Here is a 20652-nt window from a genome sequence, read left to right on the forward strand (position 1 = left end):
ATATATCCACTCTATTACCCGGCTCAGTTATCTCAGTTTCTTTACTCTTATATGTTTGTAAATTGTACATTTTTTTTGCTTTAAAAATGATTGAATTATGTTGTTTTTATCTTCCGGTTAAGGATTTTATGCCTTTAGTAAATCTGTGTGCAATATTTTTAGAATTATCAGCAATTTTAAAGTTGTTTAATTGCCGCTAAGCTTGTTTTTAATGACGGCCATTGATGTTTACATTTGAAACAGGAGACAAATGGATTTGTTGCCAATCTAGAGAAACTTAGCTTCGCAACAACAAAGATAACGCATTCATTTATTATTGCCAATTAAATCACGCTTAATTCTTTCTGGAATTTTTTCGAGGAAATGAGCGTTTGAGATTTACTTCATAATTTTTAATATAGATATTTTGAGTTTTTATGTATTTTTGCCTTTTCGTGAAGTGAGAACTGAATTAATTAAATGAGAAATACCCAGTCGTCTGTGAAAAACTGTTTCTGTTTTGTTTTGTTTGCTTAATTTCTTTTATACATAGTTCTAGCTTTATTATAGTATTTGAATAGAACATGTGGCGACGATTAGATTATTCTTTAAATGATATACATTTTGTGCATTCTGAGTTATAATATGAATGAAATATAATACTGTTAAGTAAACCTAGCACGAGAGTGTCGCTATGGTAAACAAAGTGAATTTTAAAGAATGCATTTATTCTATTGTGGTTTATGCGCTGTCGGCGAAGTAGGTTTAATTCAATCTAATAAATTTAAATAAAATGCAAGATAAAATGCGTATAATTTAATATTCCGTACAAGGAAGTCATGTGGTGTACACATCAGAATTTTTATTATTTAACTTACTCTAATTTATTTCAAAAACTGCGACTGTTCTGTAACTAATTATGACATTAATGGAAGAAAGTGCAATGTTTTATTGCTGTGTTAGGTACTGTATATAAATCTAACTTAAAGTACATTATTTTGTGCAACAAATTTTTTTTATTTCTTAATGTTTCTTAAATTTAGAATTTTTTAAAGCTAATTAATTAATTACATTAAGTAGTTACATTAATGATAATAAACTAATTTGCTCATTAAAGGATATAAAGAAAATGGACTTTGATATATAAAATAAACTATTTTTATTCGATGCAGTCGCAACTTAGAGTTATAATATTAAAAAAAAGGATCGTTCTCTTTTTTTTTGGGTGGGGGGGTGACATAAAATATGTGGTTTATTAGCACAGTAGGGCTATTAATTTTGTTTTGACATTTTGCATCGAATCACTATAAACGGTGTATCATTTTCACATTGTTGCCACTATATTTTAGAGCCCTGCATTATATTTAAAAAAATTAAATAATGAAGAATCTGCATAAATGTAACTATGTTTCACGCATTGTGATAAAGCAACGGCACCTAGAGCTACCAGATTTTGAATAACGTAATCCTCCACCCGAATAGGGGAATCTCGATGCAATAATTTGGGATCAGCTTTATTTCATATTTTGTAAAACTTTAGCAAGTTTCTGATTAACAAACTCAACAATTTCAAAGCGAAAAATGGCAACATGGCACGGAAAAGAAAACATTTTTATCTCCAGCGCGCAAGGCTGTAGTCGGGAATTCTAAAGATATGATTTTTTAAAATTATTTTTGCGATATTGTTGTTGAATTGAATTTTATCGTTTAAGTGCGAAGAACATGGCATTTAATAAATAAAGGTAACACATAAAACGTTAAAAAAAAAGGCCCTTTGTATGTAATATAAAATCTGAAAACTTTCGAATTCTTTATTTTGGTTTGTTTTTGTTTGATTTTTGATTTTTTATTCTCTTTCATACTTCGTAGTACAGACTTCCTTCAAATTGTCTCGTCGAGGCATCAGTTCTGCTGTTTACTTCTCTTTCCTTTAATCAACTTTCGCAGACCTTTCCTAATAAAAATTACCTTTCGGCGTTGCATTGTTCTTTTCAAAGTAATACGACAGTAACCGAGCTTTAGGTAAAGCTTCTTTTCTAAGACCACATAAAAGAGACTTCCTTCGTTCATGGCTTCCTAAGATCTTCAGCTCAACCAACTGTGATCCATTGGCTAAGCCTAACTATTTGTCTGAATGGGTTTCCTACTTCTCGTTAGCCCCTATTTAATGAAGCAGTTGGAATTCTGTCCTGTAAGAGTTGATTAAATTTCCGTCTTTGATGACGAGTGGCAACAGTTGAAGAGATTCGCCTAAGCTTGACATCTGTGGAATGAATAAATAAAACTGCAATTCCTTTGCCATTTCGTCTCTTCAATTTGAAAAATAAGGCAGCAGGGAAATATTTATAATGAATGAAGGTTATTGCACAATCTTATGCCATTAATCGTTTACATATTAATCAAACCGAAGTTATTTTCGAGTTTTTCAATAATTATGAAAACGGAATGGTTACTTTAGGGAAAGATTATGCCTACAGCATGGGAATAAAACTACCTATATATTGTAACGTTTTATATGTCTCTCAAGTTTTTTTTTTTTTTTTTTCAAAATAAATAGCTAAATAAAAATAAGGGTCTGAAAGCTTTCGGATTTTATATTTTGCCCCAAAAGGCGTTTTTTACGTTTCGTATGTTACCTTTATTTACTAAATATCACGTTCTACGCACTGAAACCACATAAAATTTAATTCAGTAGTAATATCTTAAAACATTTAAAAACATCAAATCTTTAAAATTCAAGTACACAGCCTAGCGCGTTGGAAATCAAAATGCTTTTTCCTGTACATCGCTCGATTTGAAATTGTTGAGTTTGTTAATCAAAAATTCGTTAAACGTTTACAAAATTTGAAATGGATAATAAAATAAATTGGAAATTCAAAATATGTACTTCAAGTGCCCATGATCGGTTAGAGGACTACGTTATTCGAAACTGTATTGCTCTACGTACCGTCGTTTTTTCATAATGCGAGAAACATTCGTGAATTCAAGCAGATTCTTCATTATATACTGTCTTCAAATATAATAAATGGCGATAATATTTGGTGGCAGTAGTTAGAAAAGTGAACCAATGCAGAAAGCGAAACGACGCAAAATGCCGTTTTGAAACTAATAGTCCTTAAGGGTCTAACTCCCTTTTGGAGAAAAAAAAAAAAAAAAAAAAAAAAAAAACCTTTTTAAAGTCATAATACAGTAACTTTCGAAAGTGTGGAATTCGTTGTGCACAATGATACATAGACATGCAATAAATGCACAGTTTTAATGACGGGTAATGTAACATTGCACAGTTAACTAAGTTTAAACATTAGTATATTATATCGAAATTGAAAAACATAATTAAAGTCAAACTAAGTACATCTAAATTAAGCTCTGGAACCGATTCTACATTTCATATGTAACGTTCGAGTATATTATTTGAATATTTGTAAAGCTCACAAGAGCTCTATACTTAAAGTGCGTCTTCGTGGAGGAATTTCGAAGGGAAAATTTCTCTCATTCTCGTTACACGTGAGTAAACCACGAAATCTACCCATAAAGCCAGCCCGTTCGCCTGAGTTTGAATGCAGATAAAACTACCAGTATTCAACGATATAAACGACTCGTTGGTTGAAGCAGCTGTACACTAAGTAGAATGACACAGAAATTGAATTATGTCTCAAACATTTCATTGGAACCAGCACTTCAGCAAGAATTCAAAATCCCATGTCAATATCAGTTCAATAAGTATAGCACAAGATTGATATGTAGATTAACGTATTTGCCTTAATCAAAGCGAAATTTAGGTGCAGAGTAAGATCATTCTACACTCAGAAATTACTCAGTCTTACAACTTGAATGTTGCCTAAAGTTGCCAATTTTTAGTTACACACTGACTAGTTATATTTCATAACTAAACAAAGCAATTTAGCGTAAGTTATGCGATTACAATCACTTAAACATATATTTAATCAAGCATATATTTCATGTACACTATACAGCCAAACGTCATCAAGCATTTTGGATTTCAGAACTTTTTTTCCTTTGTTTCTTTTATTTCTTGAAAGAAATCGTAACGAAATTTTTGTAACTGTGGGTTCTGTAATTATGTAAATGACAAGCTTAGACTCACACTTTCCAATGAAAATTCGATCACGAGTACATTTAGTGGACAAACAACAAAATGATTAAAAGACAATTTTGATCATTTTCAATCATAAAAAAAAAAAAAAAAAAAAAAAAAAAAAAGATCTGTAATTTTTACAAACCGTTTTTAATGCTAGCTACAATATTCATATAAATTTTGGTAAAAATAACATGTACCGAACTTATATATATATATATATATTTTTTTTTTCTTAATTTGCAGATTTTTTCACTCGTGTTCTCCGTTTATGTCTGCGGAGATTTCAATCAAATGTGACGAAATTTAGAGGAATCGGGATAACGTTCAAACGAAACTTTAAACTAAACTTTAAAATGAAAACAGTGAATGTATATTCAAATATGAGAATTTAAAGAAAATAATTTTAGGGGCGCATACGCGATATATATCAACATTTTATTCTTTGGGGATTTACAAGTTAATTATTATATAGGACAATTTACATAAAAACTGCAAGATATCATGCAAATTTAAGAGAATATCGACGAAATATATATTGCAGTTACTTTTAGGAATTATTTGGTTCACAGATTTTTCACAGATTTTTAATTTTAATTTTAAATTTTTTTTGAAATTTGGAAATCAAAGACGTGTTTTATGCTCAAGCACATTTTTTTATCTTTTACATAGCTTCTAACAAGTGTTTTGTGTGTGCAGAGTACTCAAGACTCAAACTAAGATAAGCAGGCATAGTAATTTTACATACTTGTAAAACATATACAAAGATTACAGGATCTTATATTGAATATAAACCTGCATTTTTCGGTTCGTAAATCTGAAAAATGAAATTCAATATTTACTTACATTCATTTTCTAAATATATTTGTCGCTTTATAAAGTTTGGTATGTTTTGAAATCATCTAATAAGTGACCTCTTATCGATCTCCGTTCTTTAGCTCTAATGGCTTTTTCTTTCCTCTTTCTTTAGCGAATGTTCTCTCTTAATTATTTAAATTTTTATTAAAGACGATGTTGAGGCAGTTGAATTTTATTGCAAAGGTACTTAGGAAACAAAATGTCTTGGTCTCATAAGTGTCCAAACTCTTACGTTAACTCTTTCACAACCAATCCGGCCGACACGGCCCTACATTGAAACAACCAGAACCGCCCGAAAACGGCCGAGATTGTAATCTTGTTTTCTTTTCCTCCTCCTTAGGTATGCAGTAGAAGGTGAAGTTTCCCCAAATGGCATTGTATCAGTTTATTGCAGACAGCTTGTCCTAAGAGGTTTCTTATCTTTTGCTTGCTCGTGACATTTCGCTGTTGATTCTTTTGTGGTACAGTGTGCTTTTAAGCTTTAAACACCAATAAAATTGCAGTTTAAAAATTTAAGGATTATGTCTATTTTTAAGCAATTTATTCCTTCATATAAAAGTAACGGAAATAAACAAAATCTAGGTCGTGGTCACAACAAAGTCAAAAAAGCTTGTTGGTTTGACCTTCACAATAGTTTTATAAAGAACGAGGTTAAAGGCTAATGGAATCTTTCTTAGAAAGTACAAAGGATGTCGTTCGAAATCTTCACATCTATTTTCTGCGTTAATGGACGGGGAGGTGAGGAAATTATTGTGAAACTGGAAAAGTGTTCCGGGCGGTTCGGTATTTTAAGGATACAATTTAGCGTAGGGTCTGGGTTTCAAAGGGTTAACGCGAACGGTAAAGGTTAAGCGAATTATAATTAAGCCTAAAATAACAACTAAGTCTTGAGAAGGGTGTAAAAGACCCTTTTATTTAAAACTAGAGAGAAAAGAAGGCACACCTTATACTTACAAATCAGCCAACCACATGTGGCGATATAGCTTAAAGTTCAAATGTAAATTTAGATAAGCTGGTAGCCAAAGGCTACACAGGTCAGTGTAACTCGAAGTTGTCTCACTTATCAAACTGGCGTGGAGATTCAATATCGTAGATAATAGTGCAAGGCTGTAGACCACAAATCTTATCTCATCTAACAGCTTAATAACATAGCCTCGAGAAACAGAACACGCTGTCTTACAATCTAAAATCTTACCGAATTTGTATAGCTTGGGTTTCATTTTAAATGCGCAAAAAGCTTGTTTGTAAATATTTACCAGGTATGTAATAGATATGTAATGTAAGTGTCTGCCAGATATGCCAGATATGTAATGTAAGTAACGTGCTATTATCGCAATAGCATTTCGCTTTTAGCCGAACAGCATTAGAGTGCTTATTACTGTCACAGCTAATATAGCATAAACGGAAAAACGAATACAAGTGTTTGACTTATAAAACGCTATCCGCATTAAACAATGAAAGCTTAAGTTTAAATTGTATAGCACAATTTCAAGGAACATAGGTAATTTCAAGAAAATATACAGAATTAAAATTTCTTTCGATTCATCTAAGGATGATCATAAACTTTTTCAGAGCTCCTTCGAAATTCGGACTGATGTTCCGGTTTCACATTTAGAATTGCCGCCAGGGAAATCGTCGCATTTCCCTATTGTCCACTTCATGCCTGATAAGACCATTCAACAGTTCTGGGGAAGGATGCAATTCTCGGCTACCTGTTCGAGCGTTGTTGGGGCACTCAAATCCCAAAACGCCACTCAAAGCAAAAGTAGATTTATTTCACTCTGTCTAAAATGCGATTCGTTTTGCAATTGGAAACTACTGCTATTTGAAATAAAACTAATATATTGCAAGTTCTCCCCGACATGTGTAAACTTTAGATATTTACATTTCAAAACACTTCCTCTTACCGCAGAAATTTTGTAGTTGACTTCAAAGTGGATATATTAAAAATGCTGCACAGTTCTTACAAAAAATGCTGGTTTTCAGCGTGCATATTTTTTTCTTTATTAGTTGATCCCTTAATTTTTCAATGAAATGATTATCTTTTTCAAGAATAACTTTTCAGCAGGTTTAAAAAATAATTTATTAAGTCAGTGCTCCTGCGTGATGCTTTGGGACGAGGGTGGTGCTCAATTATTTTTCATAGATATTTAACTAGTGTTTTAGCACATAAATACAATTTAAAATGACTGGTGCCAAAAAGGATATGTTAGCAATTCCTTCCTAAAATTTAATATTTTTTGGCGTTAATATGAAAAGCATTTGAAATCACTAAAAAAATAAATCAACTTTTTTCCTCAATAGTTTGTAGTTTGCCTTATTTAATGCGGCAGACATTCCAAGGCAATCAAGCTCTGGAGGAAAACGTATCATTTCATTCACAGTTCAGGTATTCATGTTACATATAGGGAAAATCATAAAAGCTTGAGAAGGCAGCTTGTTTTATAAGGTATTTCTTCCGTCTTCTTAGCATGCTTTCGTAGTGCAGTTGTCTGTACGCTGGGCGCGTATTCCAGAGGTCCGTGGTTTGACTCCCAGGAAAGGCGTTGCTCATTTTTCATCACTAGTCCTTACCCATCTTTCAGTGGTGCTGATCGCCACATTCAGGACAGCAAAGAAAGATTTTCTCTGACGGATCAAAAATTTCAGTACGAGTAGGGGCAGCGTTCACGGTCTTTTCGAACAATGAAGAAATTTATCAAGTAAAATTCCATCTAAGCAACCGCGCTTCAGTCTTCCAAGCCGAGTCCCTCGCTCTCGAAGAAGCAGTACTATGGCTAGGTACGCAACCAGCAGCTCATACTTCAATCTTCACAGATAGCACGAGCGTTCTGAATGCACTGAATTCCTTGTCTCCAAAACATCCGCACACGAACAGCACTTAGAGAGATCCTCTTGACGTTAGGCTCCTCCATCCCTTTAAAGATCAACTGGAGAAAAGGTCACTCCGGGCAGACAGGCAACGAACGAGCTGATGAACTAGCTAAGACCGCAGCTCACAAACCAGAAATTGACAAGGAAGTTCCGCTTTCAGCAGAAGTTGCAAAAAGGTTCCTCAAGAGAATATTTCAAGAGATATGGTCATCACGATGGCAGGAAGATGAGACAGGAAGACTTACTTACAATATCTTCCCGATACCTACTCCCAAGAGGCTCAAATGCAACCGACTCTTCCTCCAAGCCTGTACTAACCATGGAAAACTCCCAGGATATTACAGACGATTTCTCAGACGGAACGTCAACTGTTCTTGACGTTTTCGAAGGGAAGACGCGGACGCACTTTATTACCTGCTCTCCTGCCCTCAAACAGAGAACCTTCGACAGCAGTTCTTTCCTTCCGACTACATCACATGTCCTGTGAATAGACTGTTCACGGACTATTACTGCAACAAGGGCAACTTAGAGATAATGAAGCAAGTGAAAGAAAATAATTATATCTAAGTAACTGAAGATTAATGTAAAATTTAGAAAGTTGGCCTAACCGTCAGATTGCTAGCAACGACTAAAATGACTTCCTAACCCTGTAGTGCCATTAACTTAGTTTGGCGGAACAGGTTAAGTAAAGTGACCATATCACTCCTGTTTTAAAAATAACCTAATAATCTACAGTGGTGCCCGAACTAAAAGGGTGGTGGATGATAATTCTCCATAACCAGGATTTGGCGTCCCCTAGAAACCCCAGTTGCCCTTTAAAAGGGGAGTATATAAGGTATTTCTCCCACCTTCTTAGCATGCCTTCGTAGTGTAGTGGTCTGCACGCTGGGGGCGTATTTCAGAGGTCCGTGGTTCGATTCCCGGCGAAGGCGGTGCTCATTTTTCATCACTACTGCTTTAAAAATAACCTAATGACTTTACGGTTTAATTACCAGTAATCAAAACAGGGAACTCACTGTTATTGTATAATGTGCTTATCCAGTACATCACTGAGTAATTTTCTCTTTTTGTTCGATAGAATCGTTAAATAGTTTTTGCAATCAAAAACAGTAAACTGATGCCGGAATTTAAGATAATTTGCTGAGGAAAAGGCAGACTTAGTAGGTGTAAATTCTCACTGCTTATGGTACGGAAAAACATAAATCGAAAATGGAATCTGGATACTAATGCATATGAATAAAAGCGAAGTGTCGTTTGACTGTTAACTGAATAGCTGGAAGAGAAAGGAAGTTTTGAATGGGTATCTAAATAATCACTGGGTATCTAATATATTGTCGCGTTCTCAAAGATTTGCTTTTAAATAAACAGTTCAATGATAAGGGAAACTTCCCTTTTACTAAGTTGCTGGAATAAATACACTGTACGTAACAGATGAATAAGAACAAAACCTAGTTCCATCCTGCTAAAGATATCTCGGAAAACATCTCTCTTGCGACGAAAGAAGGGAGAAATGTGATAAATAAATATTATCGCTTAAGTTAATCAGCAAAATTAATAAAAATAACGTACATTTTGACGCTGTTCGGATTTGCATTAATTATAATGGAGCAAGTTTCCTTATTAATGCGCTTAGAACTGAATGATCTGAAGTCTTAGCTTTCATGTTGCAAGATGTGGTGATTGGAAGTCATTAACGTTAAAAAAATCATTTCAGTTATTTGACATTAGAGAGATATCATAAGAGCAGCACAAATTGCTGTAGTAAGATGATCAAATGGCTACTTTCTCTTTTTCCTTTGTTTTTGAAGAAAAATATAAATAAATAAGCAATTAAAAATCAAAACGAAAACAAACATTGCAGAGTTCTCCACAAATTGAGAGCAAAGATTAGTTTTCTAAGAAATAAAAAAATTATATTAGTGCAAGATGTACAGAGGAATAATTGAGCAACAGTTGACTTCTTGGAATGGGCTATACATAATATTTTATACAAACTTTGCACCAATCCCCTATACTTTCAATGGATTGACCAACCTAGCAATGGCCATTCCTTCATCACGGTAGTTTTCAAGAGTCTGAGACTGGGTGGAGGAAGTAAATGTGCAAAGACAACATGTTCTAAGGTGCCTTAAAGATTTCAATAAGATTAAATGCAAATAATACAGCGGGCATTCCATATAAGGAATGTCTCACTCTCCAGGTACTCGTTAACGATGTTAACTCGATGGTGAACAGACATTACCATTCACACGGAGGCAATATTTTCTTTTACTGTGAAAGCAAAGAAAGTTTTTATGATTTGCAGAAAACGCAGTATTATCCTTTGTCAAATGATAATTATTACTGTTTATTCATGTAAAGTGGTGCAGCATTTATAAATCACACACTAACAACCTCCCACTGGTTAAATTCACAATGAGTTTATTTTTCCATGAAACTTTTACAGTTTCATATTCTGGTTCTGGACATTGTAATATAAACTGTTGTACCTAAGTCACATACTTTCGTACCAAATAACTTTGAGAATCTTATCTAAGCTAAAATGGATCAGCTATTCAAATGAGGTACTGATAGTTACTCAACGAAGTACTGCTCTTCCTTCGAGCAGCTATAACTTTGCCTTCGTATTGTCACCGATACAATATGCATCGGCGAATCCTGCTTTCGTTTAACGATACATACTTCTCGAACTCCGCATGGGGAATGAGTCGTCATCAGTTACCTTTTATCTACTTCTCAACAGTGTCCAGGACGATCTCAATGCCTTTTCGTTATACAAATTCCAATTTGAAATCTAAATTTTAAGTCGCCTCCATCTCTAACTTTTACCAGATATTTTTTAATCACTCTACATATACAAACGGTGGTTAACCATGAATCTGCCATTTTGTTATCAGCAGTATAATTTTGCTCCAGCATTGTTTTATTGCTACTTTGAGCACTCTGAAATATATATATTCCAGTATATATATTTTTTCCCAGAATTAATTGTAAGAAAATGTTAAAAATTTTACGAGTTATGAGTTCCTAATTACAACTGCCAGTTTCTAAATTGAAAAAAATGAAGTATGTATTACATGAATAGAAGCTATTTGGTGAATGAGTTTCAGAAATTTAAAGCAATAGCTAATTTTTTGAAAACTTCAAAAGCATTTATTAAAGCATGTTATTTTTAAACTCTTTCGAACTTACAGCTTACAGTCTTTTTCAATGCATATTTAATTTGCATTCTCATTTCAAAGATTGATGTGCATAAACATTTAACTTACCTATAACCTTCAATGTTATAACAGTATTCACTGTCCTGGCTTTATGGAAATCTACTCTGCATCTGTATTCTCCCGCGTCTTCCTCTTGCACAGGATCTAATTGTAGAAAGGCTGGTCGGTTGATCATATTAAAATAGGCACGATGATCTAAGGTTGATACCGCTACCTGCCTGGCTTGCTCAAGTGTCCCTTGGCGAGCATCTAAAGTATATATTGGCGATGGAGCCTCATCTTTGTACCACAAGATCAGTGCAACACCATCGTCAGCTGAAGGGGGCGATATGTCGCAAGGCAAGGCAACTTTTCCTTTCACGACGGCCGTGTACAAAATTGAAGCTGAAATGAGAGAAGAAAAGAAAATTAAATAACTCGAGCGCACCATTCAATATTTTTATAATTCATTTTACAATTATGTTAGTGCAATAAAAATACTACAAAATTGTTATAACTCTTAGAAAACCGAAGCCTTCGCTAAAATATATGCTTGAAATACCAAATCGTCCATCCTCGTGCATTACCCAAAACGTCGTTTTCCTCCTCGCCGTCCATTAACGCACAAAGAGGTGTGAATATTTCAAATTACATCCTTTCTACTTTTTAACAAAGAAGCTTTCATTAGCCTTTGAGGAAAAGACGTGTGCATTTCGAGAAACTGCACTCGCTCCTGCATATCTTAGTGTGGGAAGAAAACAAAATCGCAATCTCTGTCGTTTGGGGCGGTTGTGGTCGTTTGAATTAAAGACCATCTCGGATGTATTGGCTTTCAAAGTGTTATAGCTATGCGTCTCTTGTGCAACTGATAATATCATAGTTTTCTTTTAAGAAACAGAATAAGATTGTGAGATATTTTCTCCCTCCTTAAAGCTTACTTTCATGAAGCTATTTGAATGCAGATCAGGCTAGCATTCGGAAGGTTCGGAGTTCAAATTCTGGTGAGAGATTGCTCATTTCTTCACATCCTGTCTCTAAAAGAATCAAAATACCTAATGGTTTTTATAACTTATTTCTTGACAGCATAGCTTTCAGGTACTGAAAGCTGTGTCAAGTAACATCGTTTAATAACAATAAATTAAATTTTTTAAGGAAGAATAAGTGACCTACTAAGTGTCTCTCCGCAGAGGAGGAAAATATGCGGTAATGTAGTGTAATAAAAATTTTCAAAATTATACGATTTCAAATTCCTTCATTTTTAAAAACAAAACATAAAATATATTTTTAACTTTTAAAATATAATTTTATTGCTTTAGAAAAAGACGAAATGCAACATTTTTTTAAAGATGTTTCAAATATTTATTAGAGTTGATGAGAATAATATCTATTGGATTAAATATTTCTTGAAAATTACAAAAAATGCATACAAATATGTTTCACAATCCAGAAATTCTAATTAACGCCGATTCATTACGAAATAAATTTCTAGAAAGACGAATAAAAACAATTGACAAAAAGAAGAAAATAAACGCAAGGATTTCCGAAACTAAATTCCACAAATCCAAACTGAAAAAATATAAAAACAGGAGCATTTTTAAGGCAAATTATTCCATTTAATCTTTCCATCTTTTCTATTTCCCTTATTCCTGTCGAATTATCACAAGGGAAAAGAAAAGTAAAGGACTAGCTACAGAAACTACATACATTTAACGCTCGTATTTGACAAGATTGTCATGTTTAACTTTTGTAACACTGTTATCAGCGAGATCTTGACTAGTGTTCCAGTGGGAATTATCAACTCTTGTAATTAAATAAGAAAATCGATACTTGCTTTTGCATGAAAAGAGAGAAACTCGTTTTCTTCCATGTCGTTTTTCATTTTTAAATTCGACTCAGCGTAAATATGAAAATCTGAAGTTAGCTACGGAAAAGCATTTTCCGTGAAATGTTAATAACGGGAAAAAAAGGAAAATTTATTAAAAAGTTCCCAACAATTTGTCTTAATCCGGAAATGCTATCTGTACAGTCTTAATTGAATACAGTAATGGAATAATGTCCGTTGCAGCAATTTGAAGCACGTGCAACTGCCATCCGCTAGGAAATGAATTAAAACAATTGACTTTCTTGGGGATACTCTTTTCATAACCTTTAATTAATGCGAACGTGGAGGAAAATGAATAAGTAAAATATTTATTTGGAATGTTTTCTCTGGGAGATGGTTATTTTTAAATCTTTGCCTTTCAACCAAACCTCACATAATATTTCGAAACTTCTTTCTTTTATGACTTTTATTTCTAATATGAGCATTTCTAGATTTCTGCTCAAAAATTTTCAAATTAATAAATCATTTTAGAGCATATTGTCAAGCAAAACAGCTCAGTATTTGGGCAAAAGCAGCTAAAACAATAATGATATTGCTCTGAAAACAGGTAGATGAAAATATTAATTTGCTGCTATCACTATTTTCATAAGAGTTGCTTGAAATTATTTGACTAAATGAATCATATCGTGGTGTCATTAGTATTTTGCAAAAACATTATAATGAAAGTTTGAAACGATTAGAATTCTAAGTAATTTTAAGACACAGAACATGCAAAAGACAACTGTCCACGCATCCACCTCTGGCAAAAATTCCAATCTTTATAGAACTAGGCATGAAATTGGACATAGTTTCGGTAGCAATCCGAGAAATTGCAGTCTATGCAGCTTATATTAGATGTCACAGTTCATCTGTGACAGTGCTGGCGAATGTTGTCGTGTCAATCACTATCCTAACCAAGTACCTAGAAGTAAAGATAAACAATATGTGCAATGTATGTCTTCACACTTTTCCATTTAAAGGTGAGGTTATGGATACTCCGAAGATATGGTATAACAATGAGAATTAAAACTTCAGTAATGTAATGACAGTTAGTTAAAGTAATAGAGATGAAAGGGAAGTGTACTCCCAATGTTACTCCAGAATATTAGTCTAGCTAATGGGTCAGTAATACGATGAAGAATGCATGCTTTCAATGTTCTTTCCCTTCGGTGCTCTGCTCATAAATGCGTTATTGTAATTCTGCAAAAAAAAAGAGCTGGTTTCTTCCAAAACGACAACATTAAGCCAGGAATGTGACTATGTGCGTCACTGAACTCATCATTGTAGACCTGATTCTTGTGCTGCAACGTCCTATGATACCAAATAACAATGCAGATCTCACTCACCAATGCAAATATGTCTGTCATCTCTCAGTCTCTCAGAGCCGTAGCTGGGATTTTCAGTGTTCGGAGACAAATGAGGATTTCACGCCCCCTTGTTTTCCAAGAATTTTACATCAATTTGGCTGGATGTTGCGCCCAAAGGCAAGTACCCCTAACTGCGTCACTGTTATTGCTTCTATTGGTGGATGCAGGCCATTGAAACCTAGCACATCGCACTGTGTGGCTCTACTTGACTTATCGACTGCAGATTTTCATAACAGATATCAGGCCTCGTCCAGCGGAAGGATTATTGTGCAAAACAATAATTCTTAGCTGCGGATTATTGTGCAATACAATAATCCGCAGCAGCTACTCTAGTGGAGTATGAAATGCTTAGTCAACTGAGGATGAGAGATTTCACCCAATAAAAGAAATGCTTGTCCGTTATATTGATCCCTGCTGTCGAGCACTTCCTAAATGGTAATGCCCCCTCCCAAAAGGGTAATGTCCTAAAAAGTTTTTATATTTCTTTGTATAAATGTTTTAGCAAGTTCTTCGGCTTGTTCCATGCCATATAGACTTTAATTCGCTTGCAGTTGTTCGAAATTTCTGATTACTTTTTGTAATCTGTAAATGTTTTTTTTTCTATGAATCATAATTATAGAACAGTTGGAAGAAAATACCTTCAGAAAAGAAAAAAGAAATTGTTAAAATTTTGGAAGAATTTTCTGATGACAATTCAGATTCAAAAATTAGTTATGAAGAATTTAATACAAAAGACTAGATTATTCCAACTACAACAAGTAAATCTCGATTCAGCAAATAATAGTTTTGTCATTCCTTCTAATGGGCAGCTCCACAAAGCTTCGCCATCTTATTCAGAGGAAGAATAATACATGTCTTTAAAATGTCCATATTGTACAGATTCCAGAAATAAAATTCTGACAAATGAAGTTGTGGAGGTCAAGGATTTAGTCGTCAACGAGAATTTAATCGAGAACAAGGAAATAGCCGTGATTGAAAAGATGGCAAAAAAAGAAGAAATTTAATGAAAAGAGGAAGAAATAGAAAAAGACTTTACAGTGGCCAAAAAAAAGCATGTGTTTCATCAAATTCATTTGGCAGACTTCCACTGCAAAATGTTTTACGAGGATCAGGAGGGTCATCCTCATTTGCTAAAAGGGTTGGGAATACAAGTAGCGCATGCAGACTTTTTATTAAAGAAGCCGAAGCTTGTGAAATGTGGAGAAACCAAAGGAGGAGATTGTTATTTGAAGAGCTAGATGCTTTCATTGCTATGTTATATATTCATTTCGCTTTCGTTATTCAAAGAAATTTCTATTTTGAGTTCATGGTTCATGGCTCATGCCCTGGAGCACAAACTTTTTCTGTTAAACAATACCTAGAGGTGAAATCTTGAAAATAATATATATGTAAGTTTTGATTTGAAGTCAACTAGATCGCAAAGATTAAAACTGATCTATTATTTCTTGCTTCAGAGGTAGGAAATACCCTAATTGAGAACTGTTTATTGTGTTTTTAGAAAGACAAAATGCTACTTTATTAATGTCTGCGCCATAAACTGTTGGGAAGCATGTCGTCTATCGGTACATTAAGCCCTTTTATAGCATAGGAAGAAATAATGATAATTTCTTTCCATCTTTGAATTGATAAAAATCAGAATAAAAGGATTAGTAATGTTGGCACAGTGAACGGTGCAAAACATTTTGTGCAGAGTATGAAATTAGTAAAATTCCTTTACTTCCTTGAATTTAGAAATTATTGAAGAATAAAGAAATTAGTCTATCAGTTATTCTCAGTTAAAAGTCAATTATGGAGGGAAAAATAATCATGTTTTCTTTAGGACTGCGAAACAAGAATTGTGTTATAGTAAAATCCTCAAGCATGGTAATATATCTGTTCGGTCGTATCACAGGAAAACATAACTAACGATAACAAACATTCTTCCCAAAATGTTCATAACCATAACAAAAATGTTCATCGAAATTGGCAAATTGCATCAAATCAGAAAGACACACCTAAGATTATTAGCTTTTACAATGGACCCAAGTATGCAGAAGAAGATTTTACCAAATGTATTGAAAATACTTTTCTAAGTCTTTAAGCCGACGTTGATCAGCATATATGCTTTTTGCAAGCTTTGATATATCTAAGATAAATGCACGGATCGTATATAAGTAGAGTGTTGGTAATGCAAGCATTTGTCAATTGATTTTATTTCAGATGAGGCGAACAGGTAAAATTACATTTCTCAAAGAATAACATTCTTGCTGGGGAACAAATTTGCAAGTTGCATCAAATCAAAAAGACACACCTAAGATTATTAGCTTTTACAATAGACCCAAGTATGCAGAAGATTTTACCAAATGTATGGAAAATACTTTTCTAAGTCTTTAACCCGACGTTGTCCAGCATATGTGCTTTTTGCAACTTTGATATATCTAAGATAAATGCACGGATCATATATAAGTAGAGTATTGGTAATGCAAGCATTTGTCAATTGATTTTATTTCAGATGAGGCGAACAGGTAAAATTACATTTCCCAAAGAATAACATTCTTGCTCCCTTGGGAAGCCTGAAGGATGTATTCTACAAATAAACGTAAACAATGTCAGGTCCAATGTAAGAGAAAATAGAACTGTAAATATTTATGCAAGGTTCAATTAATATATGTGTGACATTGCATAGAGAGAATTGCTTAATTAATCAGTTGCATAAATTGCAAAAATGAATAAGGTAAGTAATATATTTCCTTTTTAATATTTCATGTACTCTTATTTTAAAAAGAAATAAGAAACGATGCATTATTTCACGAATATCCACATTGTGAAAATTCTGTGTAAGTTTAATATTAATCGTTTATATTATAAAAGAAAAGTCGTTGCCATGTGATTCATTAAAATAAAAAAACAAATGGCATACTTTTAAATTATTTTTTGCTATGTAACAAAAAGTAATTTAATAGACAATAACATAATTTGTTTAGGAAAAAATATAAAATACTAGATTTTTCTCATTAGCTAAGTTGCAAGAAAGGTTTCTCATTAGTTAAAGATAAACTGAATGCTATTTTAATCTTGATACTCTATCTTTTCTTTCCCTACTTACTTGAATAAACATTTCATTAAATTTATGTATACGTATAATATCGTATCATAAGCTATGCACATCATGCTTTAGCAGTTTTGCTTGCATGGTAATGCTGCAGAAGTCCATTTGGAGAAGTTCTTTTACCATACGCAGTTGTTATTAGCGAAATCAATGCTAAAGGGAATTAATAAAGTTTCGAAGATGAATAAATAAAGGGAATTAATAAAGTTTCGAAGGTTTTAATAAAGTTTTGAAGGGGAAATTTTATTATTCAAGTCTAGCCTAGAAGTCAGAAAGCAAGGCAGGCGGATAATTATGAACTGAAGAAGCTGATAGATTCAAATTAACGTATCACCAGTAAAGAAATAAAATGTAGAGGTATCCCAGTATACTATGAGAAACAACAGATAACTTGAAATGGACAAGAAAGGTTTCTCGTACTAAAACGTTTTTTGCATATAAACTCATAACTGAGAAACCATCTGCAAGGAGTATCGATTTGCACTTTTTATGTTCTCAAGAAATGAGTGAAACCTTTCTAAAGGTATTTGTGACCAAAGTTGAAAAAAAAAAAGGATTATTTATGTTAATGTTACTGGAAAAGACAATGGCTGAGCACGAAAGAGAAACAAGTTTCACCGAAAAAAAACAGCACTGCATTCAAAGAAGTTTTTTTCTCTGCAAGCAGTGGGGTATGGATTGCATGGTTTATATTGAATTTTTACACAATAAATAAACAGACATGCGTTGTCATATCAAATAGTTTAAAATAGTCTTTAAAAACTAAGGGACAAACATTCATCAACAGACTTGATGTGATTCACCAACAGATTATCGCTTAAGCAGATACTTCAAATATAACTTGACAAAAGCGAACAATAGGAAATTCGTAATTATCTGCCTTAAAATCAGGTATTGTTTCCTCTAGTTTTACCAATTTAAGTTGCTATAGTATTTTTTACTTCTACAGTAAACAAGAAACGAAAGCATTAATAAGTATTTTGTCCCAATAATCAGTAATTCCTGAAACCAGGATTAAAACGTTGCCAGAATACTGGACAGACACAGGAATGACATAAAATGACTAATGTGTTAATAATAAAAATTACATAGCAATGTATTTTTTGCAATTGGAAATTGACTATATATACGTATATATATATATATATATATATATATATGTATATGTATAATTTAAAGTTTTTCATATGCTTATGTATGTAATTACAGTTTTGGCGTAAAGCTAACTAGATATGTAGCAATCGTCGTGGGAAAGGTGCTAACAGATAGCTTGACTTTGTGGCGTAGAGGATAACTGGAACTCTTTTCAAGAAACACAAAATCACTTGGAAATCCGAACATATTTTTATTACTTGTACTCTATTATACGCTATCCAGACACATCTTGTGACACAGAACACCACAGTAGGGGCAATATGAATCCTACAGCTTTAATTATGACACATTATATTCTTAATAATGAATGGAAACAGTCAAGCAAAGAAACAAGGAAGGACGCATAGGGAATGCATTTAACCCCTTCAGGATGGGTATACATATATGCATCAGCAATTAATGCGACCCCATACCGTTTAGCGCAATTCACGTTGGGGACGGTCGGCTGTTGCATTGGTACGATCTCGCCAGACAGGATAGTTCACGTCGCTAAGCCTAACTAAGAAAAATTCATTAAAATATTTTTTAATCAATTGTTTTCATTTTTTTCCTATAATGGTATTAACAATAGTATAATCATAATAACAGAATACCAAGAGGTTATGAAAAATTTTTAATTAAAATCTAAATGCAAAATAAAACATTTGATTCATCTTGCTGAAATGTTAAGAAAAACTTATTTAAATCTATAACATATGAAAAAGTAGTAAGATACATCATCAGTAATAAAATATATGATGTGGAGAAGCTGTATTTAAATCAAATTTTAGTTTAATAAATTAAATAAAAATGTTCATACTGTAAAAATAAATTATTGGCAAGCTGCATAATGATACGGGATGAGAGATTTATCATTTCTTGTTAACTGAACGGGCCATTCAAAAATTTTTGTTGTAATAAATTATTGTCTGCTTTGCATAAGGAAACTGGAAAGCTTGCAAACGAACGTACACCAATCATATTCGCAAGAAAGTATTCATCCTACGTCTGGTATATGCCCTGTACTTGAGCCAGAGTTTGAGATATTCAACTTATTTTTACATGTTATTTTCCTTCTTAAGATGTACTTTTACAATTGTTGCTTAATAGATAAGCCTGAAAATATTTATGACTGATGAAGAGTACATGTAAGTTATTTCTTCAATATCTTCAATTTTAAACATTTCTAAACATTGTTAATTTAATTTGCGTTCTACATAAGTTAAGAAAAATTCTCTTAGTTGTAAATAAAGATTCCATAGTATTTTTTTTTTTTTTTTTACTTATCATTCTGGAATAAAACTCTGCTAAATAGAAGATAATGAAATCTAAATGCTTCAGGTGTGTTTAGGAACAACACATCAATTCTTAATAAAAAGCTGTAGAGAAAGAATAAACTTATTACTCACATGTACATTCGTATTAAAGCTTTTAACCCTCTGACAAGTAAGGCCGTATATATGCGCCTATAATGGCTTTTGTGATGTCAATATGAAGGTATATATGCGAAAGTATGTACGTATATATACGTTCGATATATATATATATATATACGAAAGTATGTACGTATATATACGAAAATATGTACAAGAAATTAAGCCAATATATTAAAAGTACATAAATCCACAGATAAAAAAACAAGAACATTTTGGCGTTAAAAACAAGAAAATAATTCTTTCTCGTGTAGATATGGAAAATTGTTTGCTTTCACAGTGAAAATACGAGCCGGTTAAAGAGTTTTTAAAGTTAAACTTATATTAAAGAATACTCAACTGAAATTAAAAAAAAAAATCGCACATTTCTTAAAACCTAAATTATGTCCTGTTATTTCGAATGAAAACTATCAAGAGAGTACAAGAAAAGTTGCAGAAGTATGGGTGGGAATTTGTAGAAAGATTAAAAAATTATAACGATTTGGAGTCCAGTTTTACGTTATTTTCATAACCGTTGAAAACCAAAGTGAATAATGCACCTGAATATCTGTAAATGGAGCTAAAAATTTATATTATGATATAAATCTTATTAAAAGATTTGAAGATGCAGATTTAATAACTTTTCACTCATACTTGTCAAAAAATAATTACTTACGAATATAATTTATATGCGTATTCATCTCTTCGAATAGATATGGTTCATTTGTAATTTAGGAACTTCCAGTCCATGCTAAAAATTAATTCGTATGGACAGCATTAAAA

General features: G+C 32.8%; 1 protein-coding gene across 1 annotated transcript in view; it reads right to left on the reverse strand.

Annotated features, from left to right (window-relative positions):
- Positions 1-11591, reverse strand: part of LOC118192559 (neural cell adhesion molecule 2-like) — a 585775-nt gene extending 574184 nt beyond the window's left edge. The window contains exons 1-2 of the mRNA XM_085810465.1: positions 11570-11591; positions 11077-11412 (exon numbers count right to left, since the gene is read on the reverse strand). Of these exons, the coding sequence (XP_085666591.1) occupies positions 11077-11412; positions 11570-11591 (358 nt within the window). The remainder of the gene's footprint in view (positions 1-11076; positions 11413-11569) is intronic.
- Positions 11592-20652: the final 9061 nt, after the last annotated feature.

Source organism: Stegodyphus dumicola, chromosome 1 (genome assembly GCF_044657685.1).
Source record: "Stegodyphus dumicola isolate Sdum_Otavi_A_Nest chromosome 1, ASM4465768v1".
In the NCBI taxonomy this organism is placed as follows: Eukaryota; Metazoa; Arthropoda; class Arachnida; order Araneae; family Eresidae; genus Stegodyphus; species Stegodyphus dumicola.